The sequence below is a fragment of the Anolis carolinensis genome, chromosome 1, assembly GCF_035594765.1.
Source record: "Anolis carolinensis isolate JA03-04 chromosome 1, rAnoCar3.1.pri, whole genome shotgun sequence".
NCBI classification, from domain to species: Eukaryota; Metazoa; Chordata; class Lepidosauria; order Squamata; family Dactyloidae; genus Anolis; species Anolis carolinensis.
The window spans coordinates 124,663,425-124,685,302 of NC_085841.1; the positions used below are offsets into that span (position 1 = coordinate 124,663,425).

The window sequence follows — 21,878 nt, forward strand, 5'->3', positions numbered from 1 at the left end:
ACAAGGCCAAGAACAAGCCAGGAGAGTAAAGACAAAGATGGGAAACTGTTCTTACTATACATCTAGGGAGCCACTGACTGCATAGGCAAGCTGATGAAGAAACACAACCTACAAACTATCTACAGACCTACCAAGAAATCCAACAAATGCTACATTCAGCAAAGGACAAGAGGGATCCTTTCACCTCTGCAGGAGTCTACCGTATGCCATGTAGCTGTGGACAAGTTTACATAGAGACCACCTAATGCAGCATTGCCCAAACATGAATCAAGGAACTTGAAGTCAGGCATAGCAGAGCACTTCATGAACCAACCTGGACACAGAATATTATTTGAGAACACAGAAATGCTGGACCACTCTAACAACTACCATGACAGACTACACAGAGAAGCCATTGAAATCCACAAGCATGTGGACAATTTCAACAGAAAGGAGGAAACAATGAGAATGAACCAAATCTGGTTACCAGTATTTTAAAAAAATTAGAATCAGGATAGTAAATAAAGAAAACAGGAGAAATCTAGACAGGAAACAATCGGGGCCAGTAAACAGCTTCCAACAAAGGATTCCCCCAGGCAGGAAGAAGCCATAAAGCTGGCATGGCCATTAATGCTAATCAAGGTGATTAATTACAACATTCACACCAGCCTCCAACAGACAAGAGTTCTCTCTCCCACCCTGGACCTTACACACATATACAAAACCTCCCTTGCTCAGTTTTCCAATATACCTCAAAACCTCTGAGGATGCCTGCCATAGATGTCAGGAGAGAATGCTTCTGGAACATGGCCATACAGCCCGGAAAATTCACAACAACCCTATAGGAACTGTAGTTTTGCAAGATCTTTAGCCTCCTCTGCCAAAAAGTGCTGGTGCCTCACCAAACGACTTGCCCCATAATTCCACAGCATGGAGACAAGGCAGTTTTAGTCTTGTCACATGAACTCTGCAGCGGAGATGCACCCATAAATTTTTGCATCCTTGAAAGTTTAAAAACTAAATTGGCAGCAGCCGCAAGTAATCCCACCCCTCAAACGTGATAGGCTAGCTGCTTCGCCTTCGCCTTCCTTATTACAGCCTTAATCCACGAAGCCAACCAATCGCCTTCTTTGATTTCCCTCGGGGGCGTTGCGGCGTTGTTTTACAGTTCCTATAGAAACCTAGTTCGGGTTGGTTTGACGTCACTGCTGTGGCCCCGCCCAGTTCGCTGGCCCCTCCCCTCTCCCTCCCACGGCGGCGCCGTCGCCTCCTTGCTGCCCGGGTTGTTGCCGGAAGTTAAGATGGCGGCCTTTACCGCCCAGACGGATCTGGTGACGGGCTGGTGCCTCTTCGGCCTGGCCTTGCTGGTAAGGAGCCTTCCTTTCAGAGGCCCAGTCTCCCTAATAACTCCCTTTATGTTGTCTGATGGGACTTTATGGGTGGCAAGGGCCTAAATGGGTTCTTTCTACTTAAGATGGTTGGGCTCAGTATTGCGCTGTTCTTAGCAGGCATGGGCAAACTTCGGCCCTTCGGGTGTTTTGGACTTGAACTCCCACAATTACTAACAGCCTACCGGCTGTTAGGAATGGTGGGAGTTCAAGTCCAAAACACCCGAAGGGCTGAAGTTTGCCCATGCCTGCTATATAGCCTTTCTTTTGTGTGAGTCTTTAACACCCAGGTGAGTCTGGAGTTGTAGAACTTTAAGCCCGGACTCTTACACTGCACTTAGACACCACTTTAACTGCCATGGCTCAATGGTATGGAATCCTGGGGTTTGTAATTTGTTGAAGGCACCAGCACTCTTTGACAGAAAAGGTAAAATACTTGTTGTCGAATTCTTTCATGGCCAGATTCACTGGGTTGCTGTGAGTTTTCTGGGCTGTATGGCCATAGCAGAGCACTTAATGAACCAACCTGGACACAGTATGTTTTTTGAGAACACACAAAAGCTGGGCCACTCTTAACAGCTACCATGTCAGACTACACAGAGAAGCCATTGAAATCCACAAGCATGTGGACAGTTTCAACAGAAAGGAGAAAACCATGAAAATGAAAAAAATCTGCCTACCAGTATAGTAGAGTCTTGCTTATCCAACATAAACGGGCTGGAAGAACATTGGATAAGCGAAAATGTTGGATAATAAGGAGGGATTAAGAAAAAGCCTATTTAACATCAAATTACTTTATGGTTTTACAAATTAAGCACCAAAAATAATGTTTCACAACAAATCGACAGAAAAAGCAGTTCAATACGCGGTAACGTTATCTATTAATTACTGTTATTTACAAATTTAGCACCAAAACATCTCAATGTATTGAAAACATTGACTACAAAAACATTGACTATTAAAAGGCAAACTGCATTGGATAATACAGAATGTTGGATAAGCGAGACTCTACTGTAATAAAAAATTCTAAAATCAGAACAGTAAATAAAGAGCAACATTCAGAAGACAGGGAAATTCCAGACATGAATCAGCCAGGGCGAGCTAATACCTCCCAACAAAGGATTCCCTCAGACAGGAAGCAAGCAGCTAGACCATGAAGCTGAGAGGCTGTAATGCTAATCAAGGTGGCCAATTGAAACATTCACACCTGCCTCAAACAGACAAGAATTCTTTCTCCCACATTCCACAGATACATAAACCCCACTTGCATAGTTTCCAATACATCTCACAACCTCTGAGGATGCCTGCCATATAGATGCAGCTGAAATGTCAGGAGAGAATACTTCTGGAACATGGTCATACAGCCCGGAAAACTCACAACAACCCAAGGCAAAACAGCTATGTACAGTAATGTAGTTTAACTGCATTCTGAAATTGCATGATATGGCAGTGTGGATTGAGGCCTGAGATTGAGAAAGTGTGACTCACCCAAGATCAGGCAGTTGACTTTATGACCGAATGCAAATTCGAACCCTTGTTTCTCCAGAGTTGTAGTTCAATGCTTAAATTATTACCTCGTGCTGGCCTTCCCTTTATGAGTAAATAATTGTGTGTCTCAGTTAAAGCAGATTGTCATTATAATGGAATTGGCCTTTCGCTTAAAAAAAATCCTGAAATATAATCTGGGCTTCTTTGCCATTGGGGCAGGAAATCCATTCTAGGTTTTACTCTGTTCTTCAGAGAGCAGGCATGGGCAAACTGCAGCCCTCCAGGTGTTTTGGACTTCAACTCCCACAATTCTTAACAACCGATAGGCTGTTAGTAATTGTTGGAGTTAAAGTCCAAAACACCTGGAGAGCCGAAGTTTGAATTGCATTATACGCTCAGTATAGAACCATATAATGCAGTGCAATATAGTTCAAACTGCATTATATGGTTGTAATCTGACCATATAATGCAGTTTAAACTGCACGATTTGGAACCAACCAAAGATCCTGTATCTGTTTGGAAATAAGGGTCTGCACCTTGGCTACCTCCTCCAAAAGTCTGACTGAAACAGGGTCCATAATACCACTAGCATGGAAACTGCTAACCACCACTAACTTCATGTGCTTGAAATGTGGGCAGCATTAATCAAACCAACCAGAATATAATGCTGTTTCCATATTTTGAGCTGATTGCATAATCTAGAATTCTCAATTAGCGATCTAACAGATATTAAAGAGCTGGAATTCATTTGTTGTTACTGCCAACCCTTGGAAAAGTCCAGTATGGGTGGGCGGAGGGGAGGATATTTGGATGAGATTGAGTACATTTATTTTCTTGATATGACCATCACCTCCAAATATTTTATCATTATGTTTGCATGGTGTACCTGTAAAAAAAATTTTCAGAAATGTGAAACAAATCAGGCATTTCAAGATGGAGGGCTGGCTGGTGTGATCTCAGATCTCCTTGTCCTCTCTGCTTTGCCAAGCATACATCAAACATCCCCATAGGAACTAACTGCACTCCATGGGGAATGTATTTTCCAGTAATGTTTAATATTTATTCATTTAAAGTTACGGACTGTGCAGTTTCTTTCAGTTAATTGGCTAGAACTTTTTTATAAGACTTTGTGTGCACCTACATTGTCGTGGCTGAATGCTAGGGGAGTTGTAGTTTGCTGAGGCATCAGCACTCATTGGCGGAAAAGGCAATAGAACTTGTAAAAACCACAGCTCCCATGATTCCACAGCATTGAGCCATGGCAGTTAAAGTGGTGTCAAGATGCATTAATTCTACAGTGTAGATGTGCCCTTAGTGTGATTCATCACATATCACTGCATTTCTTTTAATTTTGCAATACATGACAGCTATATTCTTCATAGTCTCATTTTACTAATGGGGATCTTCAAAAGTATACCTACTAAGCAGATAATCCAGCTCTACTCCAAAACAGAACCTTAGTTACTGTATCTCATTGATCCTTAAATGTTAACCACATGATTTGCTTTGGTTATTTATGTCTTGGGTATCATTCCCTGGAGGAAGTTCTGATCCTCTTTCTTATGACTGTTTAAATAATAGTAACCATATTTTCTTCCATGACCAAAACATAGTTCCTGTAATAATAAAACCTCATGGTAAAATTCTCTGTGTTCATTAAGAGCAAATGTGAAAGTCAGTCAGATGTAATAGATGAAATGTTGTACTTGGAGAAGGGAGGCTTGACTTCACTTTCCTCCCAGACATAAATCTTATTAAGTTGTATTGGTCAACTGCTGGTTGTTACATCAGAGAGTTAAAAATAATGGGATTACTTTGCACAAGACTTCCTGAACTTCTGACAAATGTGGCACCTGTATAATTTTGCAAGTATAACAGTTCAAGGGGGCCTTCAATAGATCATTCACTCCCATTGTTTGTCCACATCAACACTCTTTTGTAGTAAAACTATAAATTGAGCAAGTATGACCAATTTCTTCATGCATAAGATTATTAATATATTCTATATAACATTACTTCAGTTTATGTGTGTCCAAGATGTATATGAAACATACATGGATTTTGTGTTTACACTTGGGCCCCATCTCCAAGATATCTCATTATGTATATGCAGATATTCCAAAATCTGAAAGAAAAGACCAAAAACCAAAATACTTCTGATCCCAAGCATTTCTGAGAAGAAAAACTCAACCTGTATTAAAATTTACTAGATCAAAATAAAATTAATAGATAAAGCTGATTAATTTGGAGGCGTGTCAATGTTTTATGGGCTGAATCTACTCTTACAAATAGCGATTACTGTACTGTATTTTTCTAACACTGAGCTGCAAAGTACAGTGATTTCTAGGGGAGTAATCTCAATAAACTGGAGCACAATTCAAAAGCTGTTCTTAGTCTGCAGGGAGTTTTCCATGAACTGTTTTGAACTGGTATTAAAATATGTCACGATTGTGTCTTTCATCAGGGTTGTGGTAATCTGTTTCTCTTTTCTTAAAGGTTATCCTAGCGTTTTGCTGGGTTTATGTCCGCAAGTACCAGAGCAGACGGGAAAGTGAAGTAATTTCCACTATAACATCAATTTTTGCTCTGGCCATTGCACTTATTACATCGGCACTCTTACCTGTGGATATATTTCTGGTTTCTTATGTGAAGAACCAAAATGGGACCTTTAAGGTAGGTATTGATTACCACTTCCTGCTATAGATGTCATGTAATCTCTTACAAAAGTAATTTCTGTTCCTGGATATGTACTGTGAATTCTTCTATTAAACACCCTAAATATCAAAATCCTGAATCCCTTGAAGTACAATCCTAAATCCTGTTACTAGCAAATCAACCTATTTGAATGATAGGATTTAATCATATTTTTATCAATTCAGTGACACATATTGTCAAGGACAGAACGCCACGAGATTCAAAGTAACAGAGTTTATTAGGTTACAGAACTCAAAACAAGCCCGTAAAACACAAGGGCCAGGCAGTATTTGCCTTTAGGAGCAAAAAGGGGCAAAATAAATGTTCAAAAGATAAACCGGATTAAACCGGAGTTTAATCTGGGTAAAAAACAAACTGCTTGCTTCAGCCTGAATATAAACAAAACGAGAGCCAAGAACAAAAGATACAAAGAATGCAGCTAATTGGCAGCAGATTCCTCTCTGCTGCCAACACAGTGTTTACAGTAACTTGCGTCGCTCCCACACACACACAGCAGACAGGATTTTCCAGCACGAACAAATCAGCCAGGGAATGCAACAGTAGAGTAGACCAGTTCCGTTCCGTAGTTCAAAGCCAGAAGCAGACGTTTGTAGTTTTCCCAAGTCCAAGAAGGGGATGAAGCCAAGCCGTGGTCAGTTCAGTCCGGGTATTCAAAGCAGGAGATGGCGTCCGTCAAGAAGACGACGGAAGGTCAAGCTAATAAGAGTAAGCACAGGTTTGCACAAACAAATGCCCACACAATCCCTCCCGCCGTCTGACCCTGGATTCCAATCAACTTACGTCTCAGCACAGGAAAGCACACAAGTCTTCAGGGAAGCGTCCCACACACACACGGATCCCAAGCATTTGCCCAGATTACCTTGCCCAACGCAATTTGCAATTGCTCCCAAGCCCCATTTTATGCCAGTTACAAATCTTCATCACTGTCAGCTGTCCTCCTTAACCCGGGCGTTTCCTCATCACTTTCCTCGTCAGAGCTGGAACACCTCTGACTACGCCCAGCAGCATCTCCAGCTGTGGATCCCGTCCCATCCCTCCAGCTAAGCCATGGATCTGATCCTGAAGGTCCCCATTCATCTTCTGCCCCATCATGGCCAGTGGCACCCAATTCCTCCCTTACCCGAGTCCAATCCATCTCATCCTCCTCCGAGCTAACCTGCCCCTCCTCCATTCTCTCCGTAAACCCCTCGAAAGACTCTTCATCAGATGGTGCTGCAAATATGTCTCGCAGTCTTTTTCTCTCTCGCTCCTCGAGAGTATCTGACTCTCGAGGAGTCTTACGCCCACGCCTGTCAGTAACAGAGCCACGAGGCTCAATCATAACACATATTTTCTAGATAGATTACAAAAAGCTAATACAATGAGATATGAAAAAAATGTAGTCCAACAATGACAACAGAATATATGAAAGCAGGTTGTGGAGGTGTTTCAGTGTTGTCACCCATAGTGAGACTATTACCAAGGAAAACCTAATTGTGGTGGAGAGTTTATTATAGTAGAACTCTCATTGCCAGTAACTGATTTTTGGGGAGAATCATCTTTAATAACTACCCCTAAGTGAAAGCTTAAAATTTTTTCTCCCAATTTTCCCTTATTCCAGGTCTTATTCCACTACCAGAAAACATCAATTGACTTTAGTCATCATTAGTCCTATACAGGATTTAGTCTGGTGTCAAAACACCTCAGAAATGCTAATAATTAAAATGATGAGATAGCACCTTTATTTAAAGCAAATGTGATGATTGCAGAACTTGGTAGCAGTTAAATTCACTCACAAGGAAAACTTAGAAATCTCTTTAATGGTAGGTTACTACTATACAGCAAAGTTACAAATGAAGAAAATGTGGACAATTTCTCAGTTTCAGTCCTCAAAACCCCACCCCCTCAGCTCTGGAAAGTTCATCCAGCCTTCAGGTTTTTCAATTTACAGATTTGATTATTTGCAGATTCAATCAGTATATTCTCTCTAGCAAGCTCTACATCTTCCAGAATAACTATGGTAATCTTCCGACAGAAGTTGAATATATAGCTGTGCTGGAGGACCTAGAAATTCTTAGAGAAAACACTTCTATATACATTTATAGATCATCAGAAACAATTGGAAAAGTTGCACTGGAGAACCTAGACATTCTTAGATAAGTGTTCCCTCAAGTAAAATAAAGAGTTTGTTTTATTCTCAGTTTTTCCACTTTCACAAGGATCCTGCTCCCCAAATCCTATTGAATGTGAAGAAAGGACTGTATTTATCTACTATAACTGAGGTCACTATAGCCTTAAGAAGCTCTCTTTGTTAAAGCAATATATCTTGCATAACCAACCTTTAGCAAATACCCTATGTAGTTGCACCTTTAACTCAGTGAATGACTCAGAGAATTATTTGCTCTCTTTATTCTCTAGGAAGGGTTGTGGTTTACTTAAATACATTTACATCTTCTCTCAAGGCTTCTTCTTCAGTTTTTGACACAGCAATCACTCTCTTAGGCCCCTTCTATACTCCTTATATACCAGGATCTGATCCCAGGTTATCTGCTTTGAACTGGATTACATGCGTCTCTACTGCCAGATAATCTGGGATAAACAGATAATCTGGAATCAGATCCTGGGATATATACTGCAACCCAGAAGGGACCTTAGAAGGGCAACAGTTCTTTATTGACAACCTGTATTTTTGCTCTACTTCTGCTTTGCTAAAGTAATTTCAGACTTTGCTTGGGTCTTCCCTGAACATCTGTTGCTCTTAGTGTTGTGACTGCGCCTTCGGGGATTATGGTTGATGGGGATGGAATTCGAAGAGGAAGAAAAAACCCTCGTGATGAGGGTTCATTGGAGGAGTTACGCAGGAAGCGACTTAGAGAACTATATGGGGGATCTTCTGAGGAAGATTCAGATGGGGAGATGGATGCTGAGGAACAGGTGGTGGCTGGGGAAGCGGGCACTGAATGGGCACAGCCACCGGAGATGTCTGGGGATTTGGGGTCTATGGATACTTCTGAACCTGGGGTTTCTGCAGGAGCTGATCCCAATTGGGATGCTTGGAGAAGGGAGGATGGTTCTTTAAGTGTTCATGGGGCTAAGTGTGGGCAGGATGATTGGGACTCCGACGAATTGCTAGGTACTCCAGAACCACGAGCTCTAGCTGTGTGGAGCTCCGACTCTGAGTAGATTTGGGACACCTGGTGTTTGGGTGTGAGTGTTTGGTCACCCAGGAGGAAGGGGAATAAAATGGGAATGTTTGGCCACTGCACTTTGCGTGTGGCAAGGTGTTGCTGAGGCGCCATTGGGATCTCTGTGTTTCCATGAAGACTGGACTTGGACTATGATTTGAATCTACTGTTATCATCTAGCTTGGCTCTCGCTGTGTCTTATCGTGGACCTGTTTTGGATGACTGCACCCTCTTCAGACCTTGGATCGGAATTTGACCTTGCTACTGCCTTTGTGTGATGACTCATGGGCCTTGTAGTCCTGCTCAGGACATTGTAATTCCTGATGAAGATGAAAACTTGGGTTTTTTACCTTCCCAGTCTGAACTGGATTCCTCTCAGCCAGATCTTTCCCAGGCAGATCTGGGAACCTTGCACCTGCAAGAAAGTTGTCTCCCAGAAGTATGTCAAACAAGCCCAGAGCCTACTTCTCCCGTATTCTTGCGCCGGGAGTTTTGTAAACAACAGAGAAGTTTAGATTCAGCTTCGCGCAGGAGTGCGAGGATTGCAGCTAAGAATGTGGCCAATTAAGACTGCTTCTCGTGAGAATCTTTGGGGAGTCTCACATCTGGTCTCAGAGTTAGCTTTCGGTTCTGATTCCCAGAGAACTGCTTCGGCGGGAAGCTAGACTCTATTTAGGTGTTTTACCCGCGTAGTAACTTCGCGGAGTCAATTCGTCAGCCTACGGAGCGAGTTGTGTCTGGACAGCGCGCTCCGGTTCAAGCCTCGCTCCTGCTCAAGCCTTGCCTTGCTATCCAGCCTTCGCCTTGCTTCCCAGCCTTTGTTTATCTACGGACTTTGCCTTGTTTCCCAGGATCAATCCTTGCCTTGTTCCACGGATTTATCAAGTTATTCCACGGACCTTGTTCTTGTTCTTAGTTACCTTGTTCCACGTTCAAGCCTTGTTTCAAGTATCAAGTTATTTCCTAGCCTCGCTCAAGTTTCATGGACTAAAGGACCTTGTCATCTCCCCTCACTTTGCTTGGCAAAGTGAGTGTTTCGGTTATTGGATTACAACTTTGGACCTTAATATTTCTTATTGGACATTGCTTTTTTGGACTAATTCTGACCTTTCCTGAAAGGTCTAATTCTGGACTATTTTCTACACTTGTTTTTATTAACTTTATATATTCCTACAATAAAGATATTAGATAGATTCTGGCCTCTGTGTATGGTTATTGGTGCTCTGCAGCCTGGGTCGTGACACTTTGCCCTGTGATTGATGACTACTATCGGCTTTTGACTCCTGGCTTGCTCTTTGGACACCGCTGTTATCTCCTGACCTGACCTTGGAATCCCGGACGACGTCTTTTCACCATCCTTTTGGAGCCTTCGGCTTTATCCACATTGTGGAAGCAGTCTACTGCATTCTTAGTTTGTTTGTTTGTTTCCTGACCAATTTGGTGTTTTCTTTTGGGAACTGTTCCTTTGAAAACTACAGAGCCGGCTGGCAGGGCTTGGACTCAGAAAGTGCAGTTTGCACTAAGTTTGTTTAGCTTTGTTTTTACCTGCTTGTGTTGCTGAATTATATTTTTGTTTGAACTGCTCTTGAAGCACTGATAGTGAAGGGTTTCAAGGTTTTTTCTGTGTTAACATTACTTTTTGGCTTATCTGCTGAATAAACTCTATTTTTGTTCGCTAATTGGCGTCTGACTCTTGACACTTACCGATATTTCTGGTCCTACCTAGTTTCCTTTCTGAATTCTTTTTTATTTCTTTTCCCCCATTGAGCTCTACCTTCTTGTTCATTTATTTTAGTCTGTCTGTTGTCAGTATGGAATTATTCCAGCCAAGCTCCACCCAAGACAGTCAGTCAGTCTAATAAATTAGTGGATTTTAATGAGTAGAACTTCACAGACACATATGCATACACACATACTGGTACACAACTTTGCACCGCCCCAAAATCCAGCCGATGGAAATTTACTATATGTGTAAGGTGGACACCTCTGCTCTAATATAAGCTGTTCTTTATATAGCATGCGCTATAAAGTGGGAGTTCATCTAGATTTCAGTCAAACTGGCATTTTAACATTGCCTATAGTGTTTTTTTGAAATGACAACTGAAAAATAAAGGGTTAATTGTAAAATGAGATAAATGAAACCTATCAACACATCTTTGCCTGATGCTGAAAAATTATCAGTGTAGATGCCTAGTAGGAAGTGTGTTTGTCAGTAGCGCATTTCTTGAGGAGGACATTGCAAGTGAGAATGCTTTGTTTATTACAGTCAACTACCTATGGTGTTTTAGCGGTGTGGATGGGTTCATATAGGAAGGAATGTTATTTCAGATATTCTATTGCTTTATGAAATGCAATGGCTTTCCTTCTTATTGCATGCCCAGTTTGAAATGTCATGTTCAAAATGGTAATACATCATATTCGCCCTGGATATGAAGTGTGAATCAGTGTAGGCATCACATGTTCATATTTAGAAGTTCCAGTTCTTAACCTGAGATCTGGTGTGGTAGAGAATTGGATTACAACTGTGGTGTTCCGCAAGGGGAGCATTATAAATATGAATACTTGGTGTTTTTTGTTGTTGTTGGAACACACTTTCTCCTTCTACTGACCCTTCTTGAGGGGAACAGAAGCAATAATTTGTAAACTTGGCAGGATGTCTTGAAAAATGTCTCCCTGAGGCGTATGTAACTGACTGGCTGAAGAGACTCATCAAGTTCATTGACCACCACCCTTTCCTGTTGGTTCATGTAGGAACCAACGATACTGCAAGGCATAGTCTTCAAAAGATCAGAAAGGATTTAAAAGCTTTTGGAAGAAAGCTAAAAGATCTTAATGTACAGGCTATCTTTTCACGACATGGACCAGGAAGGACGAGAAAATGTAGAGGTGAATGACTGGCTCCACAGATGCTGTCAGAAAGAATGATTTGGCTTCCTGGAGCATGGTCTGCTTTTTCAGGAAGATTGGCTTCTGGCATGGGACAGACTGCATCTTACAGAAGTTAGAAGTAATGTTTTTGCTGAGAGACCCACAAACCTAATCACGGGACTTTAAATTAAGTTGTATTGGGGTGGTGACAATATCCTTAGGAACAGTAGTTTATCAAGGCCTGGAGGAAGCAATCCAAAGCCTAAGAGAGGGTTGGACAAACAGAACAAGTGCCAAGTAGCGAGAGGACAAAAATCTCAAAAAGCTATACAATAACGTACAAAGCATGGGAAATAAACAAGATGAACTGAAGCTTCTCGCACAACACAACAAAAAAGTTATGAAGTAATAGGCATAACCGAAACCTGGTGGGATGTCCTATAATTGGAGTGTAGTAATGGAGGAGTACAACTTGTTTCAGAAAAGCAGACCAAACAGAGGAGGGGGTGGAGTAGCATTATATGTCAAGGATGTTTACAGTTGTGAAGAGATGCAGGACTTCAAACCTGGAAACCTAAAGTGGGCGATTTCAACTGTTCTGATATTTGTTGGAAAACAAGCTCTGCCAAGAGTACAATGTCCAACTAATTCCTCACTTGTCTTGCAGACAGTTGTATTGTCCAGAAGGTGGAAGAGGCATTAAGGGGATTAGCTATTCTAGATCTTACCTTAGCAAACACTGACGACCTGGTAGATGGAGTAGAAGTGGTGGGATCCTTAAGTGGGAGTGACCGTGAACTCCTGGAGTTTATGATATAGAGGAAAAGGAAAACTAAGAGAAGTCAGACATGCAGTCCAGACTTTAGGAGAGCTGACTTCAGGAAGTTTAAGGAAATACTGAGTACGATTCCATGGACAGGAATACTAAAAGAGAAGGGAGTTAATAAAAATGGGAGTTTCTGAAAAGTTAATTACTGAAGGCACAATTGCAAACAGTGCCAGCAAGAAGAAGAAGAAAAAAGAGAAATCTAAAGAAACCAGAATGGATGTCCAAGGAACTTTCAACTGTGCTAAGATTTAAAGGAGACGCGTAAAGAAATGGAAAGGGGGGAGGGGATCACCAAAGAGGAATTCAGATGGGATAACCAATACGTGTAAGGAAAAGGTCCAAAAGGATAAAACACAAAATGAGCTCAGGCTTGCCAGAGAGATTAAAACTAATAAGGGATTCTTTGGTTATTTCAGTAGAAAAAGGAAGAAAAATGAAACGGTAGGGCCTCTATGTGGAGAAGGTGGTGAAATGCTAATGTGATAGAAAAAAGGCAGAACTAACACCTGATTTGTCTCAGTCTTCTCCCAAAAGGAAATCAGTATTCAGCCTGAGCAATATGGGGTGAACAAGGCAACAGGATATGCAACTCAAAAAAGGTAAAGAAGTAGTCAAGGAATACCTGGCTCCACTAAACAAATTTAAATCTCCAGGGCCAAATGAACTATATCCAAGAGTATTGAAGGAACTTGTAGAACTAATTCAGAACCCCTGGTAGTAATCTTTGAGAATTCTTAGAGAATGGAAGAAGTCCTAGTAGACTGGAGGACAACTGTTGTCCCTATATTCAAGAAGGCGAAAAAAGAGGGCTCAACCAATTACCATCTAGTCACCCTGATATCAATATCAACAAAGATTCTTGAGCAGATCATTAAGGCGGCAGTCTGTAATTTGCAATCACTTAGAAAAGAATGCTATGATCACTTAAAGTCAACATGGATTTCTCAAAAACAAGTCATGCCAGACTTATCTAGGGTTACAAGCTTGGTAGATGCAGGGAATGCTGTGAATGTAGCATATCTTGATTTCAGTAAGGCCTTTGACAAGGTTCCCCATAATCTTCTTGCAAACAAACTAGTAAAATGTGGACTAGAAAATATTACTGTTTGGTGGATTTGTAATTAGTTAAACCAGTGAGCCCAAAGGGTGCTCACCAGTGGTTTCCTTCACCCTTGAAATAAGTGACTAGTAGAGTGCCATGGGGTTCTGTCCTAGGCCTAATGCTGTTCAGCATTTTTATTAATCATTTAAACCAGTGTTTCCCAACCTTTGAGCCTCCAGGTGTTTTGGACTTCAGCTCCCAGAAATCCTAGCCAGCTTACCAGCTGTTAGGAACTGTGGGAGCTGAAGTCCAAAACCCCTGGAGGCCCAAAGATTGAGAACCATTGATTTAGATGAAAGTTTAGAGGGCCTGCTTATCAAGTTTGCTTATCAAGCAATCCCAAATTAGAAGAGACAGCTAGTACTCCAGAAGACAGGATCAGAATTCAAAATGAATTCAACAGATTAGAGAGCTGGGCCAAAACTAACACAATTAATTTCAACAAGGACAAATGTAAGATACAATACAGTCGGAAAAAATGAAACGCACAGATACAGGATGGGTGACAACAACAGTACATCTGAAAAGACTCTTTGAGTCTTCATGGACAACAAGTTGAACATGAGCAAACCATGTGATTCAGCAGCTAAAAAAGCCAATGGGATTTTGGGCTGCATCAAAAGGAGTATAGTCAAAAGGGAAGTAATTGTACCCCTCTATTCTGCTTTTGTCAAGCCTCACCTTGAAATACTGTGACCAGTTCTGGGCACCACAATTAAAGAAAAGTTTTGACAAACTGGAAGATGTCCAAAGGAGAGCGAATAAAATGACCAGAGGTCTAGTGACGATGCCCTATGAGGAGTGTCTTAAAGAGCTGGGGATGTTTAGCCTGCAGAAGAGAAGGTTGAGAGGAGACATGATAGCATGTATAAATATGCAAAAGTATATCATAAGGAGGAGAGAGCAGGGTGTTATCTGTTGCCCTGGAAACTAGGACTTGGAGCAATGGGCTGAAATTACAGGAGAGGAGATTCCACCTGAACATTAGGAAGAACCTTCTGACTGTAAGAGCTGTTCAGCAGTAGAACTCTCTGTCTTTGAGTGTGGTGGAAGCTCCTTTCTTGGAAGCTTTTTCAACAGAGGCTGGATGGTTATCTGTCAGGGGTACTTTGTGCTTTTCCTGCATGGCAGGGGGTTGAACTAGATGGCCGTGTGGTCTCTTCCAACTCTATGATTCTATGAAAAACGGACAGCTAGGCATTGGAATTGTTTTAACTCTGTTGATATATACTTTTAATATATGTCAACAAAAAGTCACCCTAATTTGTAAGTCAATAGCAGGTTTTACGACCAGAATTATGGATTTTGAAATGACCTGTTTGATATGTCATTCCATGGAGAGGGAAAAGCCATAATTCCGTGTTAGGAGCCAGGTGTGATTTTAGTGCCTGGGCGTTTAAAAAGACCAGAAGCAATGCCATGGTAAAGCAGATACTTCTTTTAGGTTCTTCTGGGATGAACTAAACTCTTACCATTTGCTACTCAGAGAAAGGGATGGTTCCTTTTTTTATAAGAGTTAAGGCACAGTACTCACATTGGTGATATGACTAGGTGTATCAAAGTTGCAAACAACCCCTGCAAAATTCTGGTTTACTGCATAAAATTATCTAAGAAATCTTAGCATTATTTAGAGGAAAATATTAAACTGCCAGTCAAGCTGGGAGAATAGTTTATCAGGGAAGCTTTTATAATCCTAGCTTACTTATATTACAACTGCAAATACAAGATTTGCTCTCCTTGTAGTGTTAAGAAATGTTGCTTCCTATAAGCAAGATACTGACTTGCTGCTTTTTCCTGTTCTGTCTTAATCTTACAGTGTAATGTTCATTTTCAGTAAGGGTATAAATATTCCTAAATTGAGTTTAATTCCAATAACCTGTTAATTCCTATAGCCTGTTATATGAAGTTTCATTTCTAATGTATGAACAGTTATGTTTCCAACACTGAAGTTTGTTCCCTAGAAGTTTCCTTGGTAAAATCAAAAGAAATTTATTTGGGCTATACTGTGCCCCATGTGTTTTTGTGTTATTCTTACTTTTAAATCCTCTTTCCTAGAAACATTTTCAGAACAATTTATCTTGAGAACACGGAAAGGCAAAGAAGAGATTTATATTTACGTAAAAAAAGCAGATAAGCAGTACAGGTTTAATAGCAATAAGTCCAAAGGCAAATTAGGCAGGACTAGAATTTCAGGGATGTGAAATACTATACAAAAGTATGTATGTCTGTTTAGATAAAAGTTTTAATACATCCAGGTCTGCAAAGCTAGACCTTGGAAAAATTACTGTTTGGGCCTAAGACTCCTGGTGGTTTTCATGGCTGAGTACCTCTTAGATGTCACTGACATTGGAAAAAAACGCTGAAAAAACCCCCACTTCTCAAGCATGCATAAATTTTAGGATTGCAAACGCAGCTCAGTTCTGTGCATATTGTTTAAAATGTTAGCCCTTGCAAATATCTCTGAACAATAAAATTTGCAATAGCAGCAGTGCCTTTGGACCAAACAAAAACGTCCAAAACCTACAAAATAGGATTACGTTTATTAGTGCAACTCCAAATCATAAAATACATTATGCAAACTTTCAAAACTTTACTGGCTTTCTTACCATGCAAAGATCTTAAAAACCACACAGGAGAAAAAATGTGGCTGTGTTAGTGTGACAGACTTTTTTTCTACCTCAAAAATTTTAATTACCACTAGCAACAGAAAAGTGACTTTTCAAAGGAAATTCTGTCTTTCTCTGCCCTTTGTACTTGGACAAGAAGGGAAGAGACCTCTTCTTGCATTGAAATCTCTCGATGGCTCCATTTTGACTAAATAATGGAGTGATACCAGAGACGGAATATAGGCTAATATTGTCATTTTTTTTCACCAGTGCAATGTTTTTAACATCTTTGCCTGATGAAGAGGCTGGTAAAAGTTTGACTGCTTGTATAATGTGTTTTATCTTATGGAATTGGGCTAATAAAGGTATCACAGCTTTGGGAATTTTTATATTTTGCTGCATGGCCAACATAACTATCCCTGCAGAAGTATCCTTGAGCAGGTTTCAGATCACCTTTATCAGTGTTGCTATGTTCTTAGATCTTCATTTATTACAAGGTGCAGCCTTTCTTCCATCAGCAAGGAGTTGTTCTAGGGTGCATTGTGGTGCAGTACTTTTCTTCCAACTACTGCTTTGCCCATAAGCTTTGCTATCTTTTTTTATTAACCCCCTTTTTTTGTTGTTGAACACCATTTGATTTATGTTCTCTAAGGAGATCAAATGTAGGGGTTAGTAGGATGACTAGATAAAAGATGAGAGGCTACAGAGATTAGTGAAGCAATTTCAAATTATATTGTTATATTTAGCATTTGTTCTAAAATATCCTCAAAGAAAACGGGTTTTTAAAAATTAAACAATATAAATCAGATTTTTCTGTAAATCTATTTTATGCAGGTTTTGGAACGTTCTGGTTTCTCCAATGTATTCTGTATGCTTTCTAGTGTGTTCAAGTCGTTTGTCAGTTCTTCAGATGAATGCATGTTTTAGAATTGTCCACTGTAATCTCTGGTATAAAATTTTTCAGCCATGTCATTCTTTGTGTTGTTTCTGACGAGTAACTGAAAATAGAACCAAGGTTTTTTCCCCGACTGATCATTTTGTCTTTGAGACATAGTACAGCATGACAGAAACAATTTTCTATTGGCTTTTTTAAGTCTTTGGGATTTATTGCTGGATGTCACCAGTTCCTGGCTCATTTCCATATGACAAATTGGGGTTGAGGTGTGTTCTGTGTCAGAAATAAAATGTATTATTGTTATCATCATCTTCAGGCTTAGAATAACTCCTTTATACATAATACTAGCTTTGCCCGGCCACGCGTTGCTGTGGCTTATGCTTTCAGAGTGTTGTTCTTTATTTACTGTCCTGATTTTAGAGATTATATTGTTCTGTATTATTATATCACAGTAATTATTACATATTATATTTATAATCTTATATTATCTGCTTAGAACTGGATTATATGAGGCCCCTTCTTCACAGCTGTATAAAATGCACACTGAAGTGGATTATATGGCAGTGTGGAGTCAAGATAATCCAGTGCAAAGCAGATAATATAAGATTATAAATGGGTTATATAGCTGTGTGGAAGGGCCTTGAGTCTACACTGCCATATAATCCAGTTCAAATCTGATAATCTGTATTTTATAGGCAGTGTGAAAGAGGCCTGAGTGAGGCCTAACTCTGCCTGTCTCCTGGGCTGAGTGGGTTGCTAGGAGACCAAGTGGGCAGAGATTAGCCTTCTAACTGGCAGCAATTGGATAAAAACAATTCTTCCTCTCCCTCTAATTAGGACTTTATTTTTCTTTTCTTTTTGTTGTATGAACGTAGAGGCATGGATGAGGGGTTGTGCTGCCAAGTTTAGTGTTTCTGGGATGTGTAGTTTTGTTGTTTTGTCCTAGGCCAAAATTTCATTACCCTTATATATATATAGATGTAAATGGAAATTTAATCTAATAGTTGTGTTTTTCTTCATTTGTCAACATATTCAGGACTGGGCTGATGCAAATGTTACAAGACAGATTGAAGACACAGTTCTATATGCATATTACAGTGAGTAAAATAATGTTTTGAATTCTTGTAGAGATGTTTCCTGCTTTTCGTGTGCTTTCAATTACTTTCTGTTTTAAATTTGGTTTATTTTTGCTGTTTTCTTTGAGAACTGGAGATCTTTACATCCAACCCAACATTGCAGATAAGAATATAATAAGTTCCATTCATCTTGGGGTTGCAATGATGGCATACTTTGTATTTGATATGAATTCCACAGTGAGAATGTAGCTCAATAATAAGTTGCAGCCATAATGAAATGATTTCTCAGAAATTGCTTTTTGTCTTACACGTGGGTCCAGGTTCTGATTCTAGTTAGATACACTCACAGCCCCAGTGGAATAGGAAAAAGTGGGCACTTTGGTGTGTCTGTCCTTGGGAGCCTCCCAGAGGCTTCATAGGCATCAAGTAATCCTTAAAAACAAAGAAACAAAAATAGAAATGGCTGCCAGTATACTTTTAGTTTTGGGGGGAAAAAGTTAAATAGTGTTGTGGGCAGGGAGAGGGGAGCTGTAATTTGTCCAAAAGATGAGTTAGTGTTTCTTGAGACTCCCGAGAATGACAATTATATACCTCCTTACCCAACATAGTTTGGGAAGCCAGAAAACAAGTGGTCTGGAGACATTGTGGGGTACCTAAAGACCCAGGCAATTGTGCAGCTCATCTCAAGAAGTGTAGAAAGATGGGTGTTGTTTTGTTGCATTTGGATTGTGTCATACCATGATCATGTGACCAATGAGGCATTTCAGGCACTCTTAGAGTTCATTTGGTCACTGTAGATCAGGAGCAGGTTTGGAGACTACAGTTGACCCCTCCACCAGAATTGCTGCAGATCACCCTGCCAAAACGTGTGTCCTCACTCCAATACATACATACATACATACATACATACATACATACATATATATAGCACAAAGTCAGAGGTGATGGATTTTCAGGAATTGAAAAACATGTGTAATAGTATTTTGAGAAATTGTTTCCTTATTCAAACATATGCTGAGCATGATATTCAGAGATGTCTGACAGTATGTGAGCAGAGTTGCTTCTGGATTTCAGTATCCGTGGCTAAATAGCCATTTCGTTTTGCAGTGTTTACATTTTGCTTTCCTGCCAGGTAAAGAAGCTATTTATGTAAATGGCTCTTCCAAGCTGAGCAGATGATATTTGGTTCCAGGAAGGGAGAAAAGAATTGGCTGCAATTTGAATGAAGTATACTTCAGTGTTATATTGAAGAACGTGGGAGACCTCAGTCTGAGCATAGTGAAGGTTTATTGACTTTCACTGACTGCTTGGATAGATTCTCCTTACTTTCCAGTATTTGTGGGAAAAGATAACTGTTTCTGCATTTGGGCCGCCTGTCGGATAAGCTTAGAAGCTTAAAATATGACACTCATACTTGCAGATGTAAGTGAAGTTGTAAGTAAACACCTCCTTGGTACTGAACCAGTGTTTCAGTATTTTAAATTAAACATTACTTCAAGGAGTTTTCAACGTCTATGAATGCAAATATCTAAAGAGATTTCATGTTTTCCAAAAAGTGGGTACTTTTGATATAATAAACTCCTTGGATTCTTGCATAATACTGTACTATTTTAAGAGGGCAGTGACTCAGATGTGGCGGCCAGGTAGATTGCTTCTCTATGCAAATCTGGCATATCTGCATGAAATGTAAGGCTGAATCATTTTTTATTGTGGAGAAGAAAGAAAGAGCTGCTGTTTGCACCTCTGTTTTAGTCCTTACTGCAATAAGGAAGAGACCACTGAGCATATTCAGTGATGACTGTTGAGATGGGGATTACTTACTTGCACATATGAGGAGTCTCCTGAGGATATAGAAACCATATCCTGTTCGGCAGTGGAACTCTCTGCCCCGGAGTGTGGTGGAGGCTCCTCCTTTGGAGGCTTTTAATCAGAGGCTGGATGGCCATCTGTCAGGGGTATTTTGAATGAGATTTTCCTGCTTCTTGCAGGAGGTTGGACTGGATGGCCCGTTAGGTTTCTTAAAGTCTTATTTAGCTTTCACACACTCGGTAGGTTTACATGTAACAGATATCTTGAAATATCAAACTGCGGATCCACTTGCTGAAGCATTTCTTTCCCTACAGAGGCCAACTAGATGCCCTCAGAAATCCTCTGATTCCAGTTCCTAACTTAAAACCAAAATTATAACATTTTAAAACTACATTATTCTGGTTTACATTTCAGCGAATCCTAATATTGTCAGTCCTGTGTTCTCATTCTTAACATGCGAATAATATTAGATCTGCTTAGTCTTTACTGCAGAATATATAAGTCCATAAAATAATGATAGATATCTAAATTTCTCAGTTTGATTCTTTCCTGAAAGCAAGACCTAATGATATAAATGGATCTAAAAAGTTATAATTTCTGCATTAAAATGTGCATATTGCCATTAAAGATTTTTCGGATGTAAAGATTTAAAAAATAAAACTAATGGGCCAGTGCTTTTACTTAAGCTAAAATGTCAAAATAGAGATAAAAGTGTTAGAAGTACTCCTAAGCAGTTCGTTAAGCCTTCTGTTCAAGCTGGGGAAGCGGGGTAATGACTAGGCTGTGGTGAAAAGGCCCATACCTGCATCATGAATTCTTAGATCACAATTTTTTTTAAGAGGGTTGTTCTAGGGGGCGTATGATTTAGCAGATTGTCCATAGCCAATAAGAGCTCCGGCTTTGAAAGTTTCTTTTTGGACTATAGAAACTCTGTGCTGAATTGGACAAAGAAAGATAATTTGTTGAAAACAGAACCTTCCCATTCTCTTCATTGACCCCAGAAATGTTGAAGGAAGTCCTTATGCTGGCTATAAAAGCTTATTAAAGTTGCATAAAATAAGATTAGAAATTATTCCACTGAAAATGTTAAAATACTGCTAATTTCTGCTAAATAGAAACACTGAGATTCCCTATCAAGAAAAAGGGGAACAAAGTTGGAAACATAGCTTTACCTAACCCACATGACATATCCAATACAAGTGTTATCATAAAAAAATAATTTTTCCTCATTCTAGAATCTTTCTCCTTGATGCCTAAATTCAGTTTTGTCTAAAATTTTACATAGTTGTATAAAAAATACATATATTGTGGGGTTGGTCATAAACAAATACAATTTTTAACGTGTTCAATAAAATACATTTTCATTATACTTGGTGTTACTGTCCCTATACAGTATTTGCATTCTGGAAATATTGCTTGGGTGAATGGATACCTTATAAATCCATATGACACAGCCATAGATCTTTCAATGAAATTGTCTTCTGTGTCTTTAGACATCAACATAATTTGAAGATTAATATTTAAAAGCATTTATATTTCTCTGAATGTTGTGCATGCCCAGCCTAAACATTTTAGACTTTTAAAGTGATGTCCCCATCCATATATTGCAGTGTCATTTCTTTTTTGATGCTATTACCTCATGAAAGACAGAATACAAAAATGGGAAATCTCATTTTCTGTTGAAAACAGGATTTTTTTAAATGAAAGCCACATGTAATTTTCTACTTTTAGGGGCATTATGAATTTTCTTAAAATATGGAGTTTGTTCTTTCTGTTTTGAAGAAAATGTTTTGCAGTCCCTAGGTTGAATGCTGTTGCATAGATCAACCTCCAGATGGTGGTAATGGTTTGAATATAGACAACAGGCATATATTACCAACCATTCAAAATGTCTGATTAATGAGAGAGGTCTTAAATAACTCAAAGGCATTGAATTCTGACTGATCTTGGAAGCTAAGC

The 21,878-nt window shown here is 39.8% G+C and overlaps 1 protein-coding gene across 1 annotated transcript in view; it reads left to right on the forward strand.

The window, feature by feature from the left end:
- The first annotated feature begins 1,189 nt into the window (after positions 1-1,189).
- Positions 1,190-21,878, forward strand: part of lmbrd1 (LMBR1 domain containing 1) — an 82,813-nt gene continuing 62,124 nt past the window's right edge. Inside the window, exons 1-3 of the mRNA XM_003215503.4 lie at positions 1,190-1,346; positions 5,352-5,528; positions 18,071-18,131. Of these exons, the coding sequence (XP_003215551.1) occupies positions 1,281-1,346; positions 5,352-5,528; positions 18,071-18,131 (304 nt within the window). The 5' untranslated portion in view covers positions 1,190-1,280. The remainder of the gene's footprint in view (positions 1,347-5,351; positions 5,529-18,070; positions 18,132-21,878) is intronic.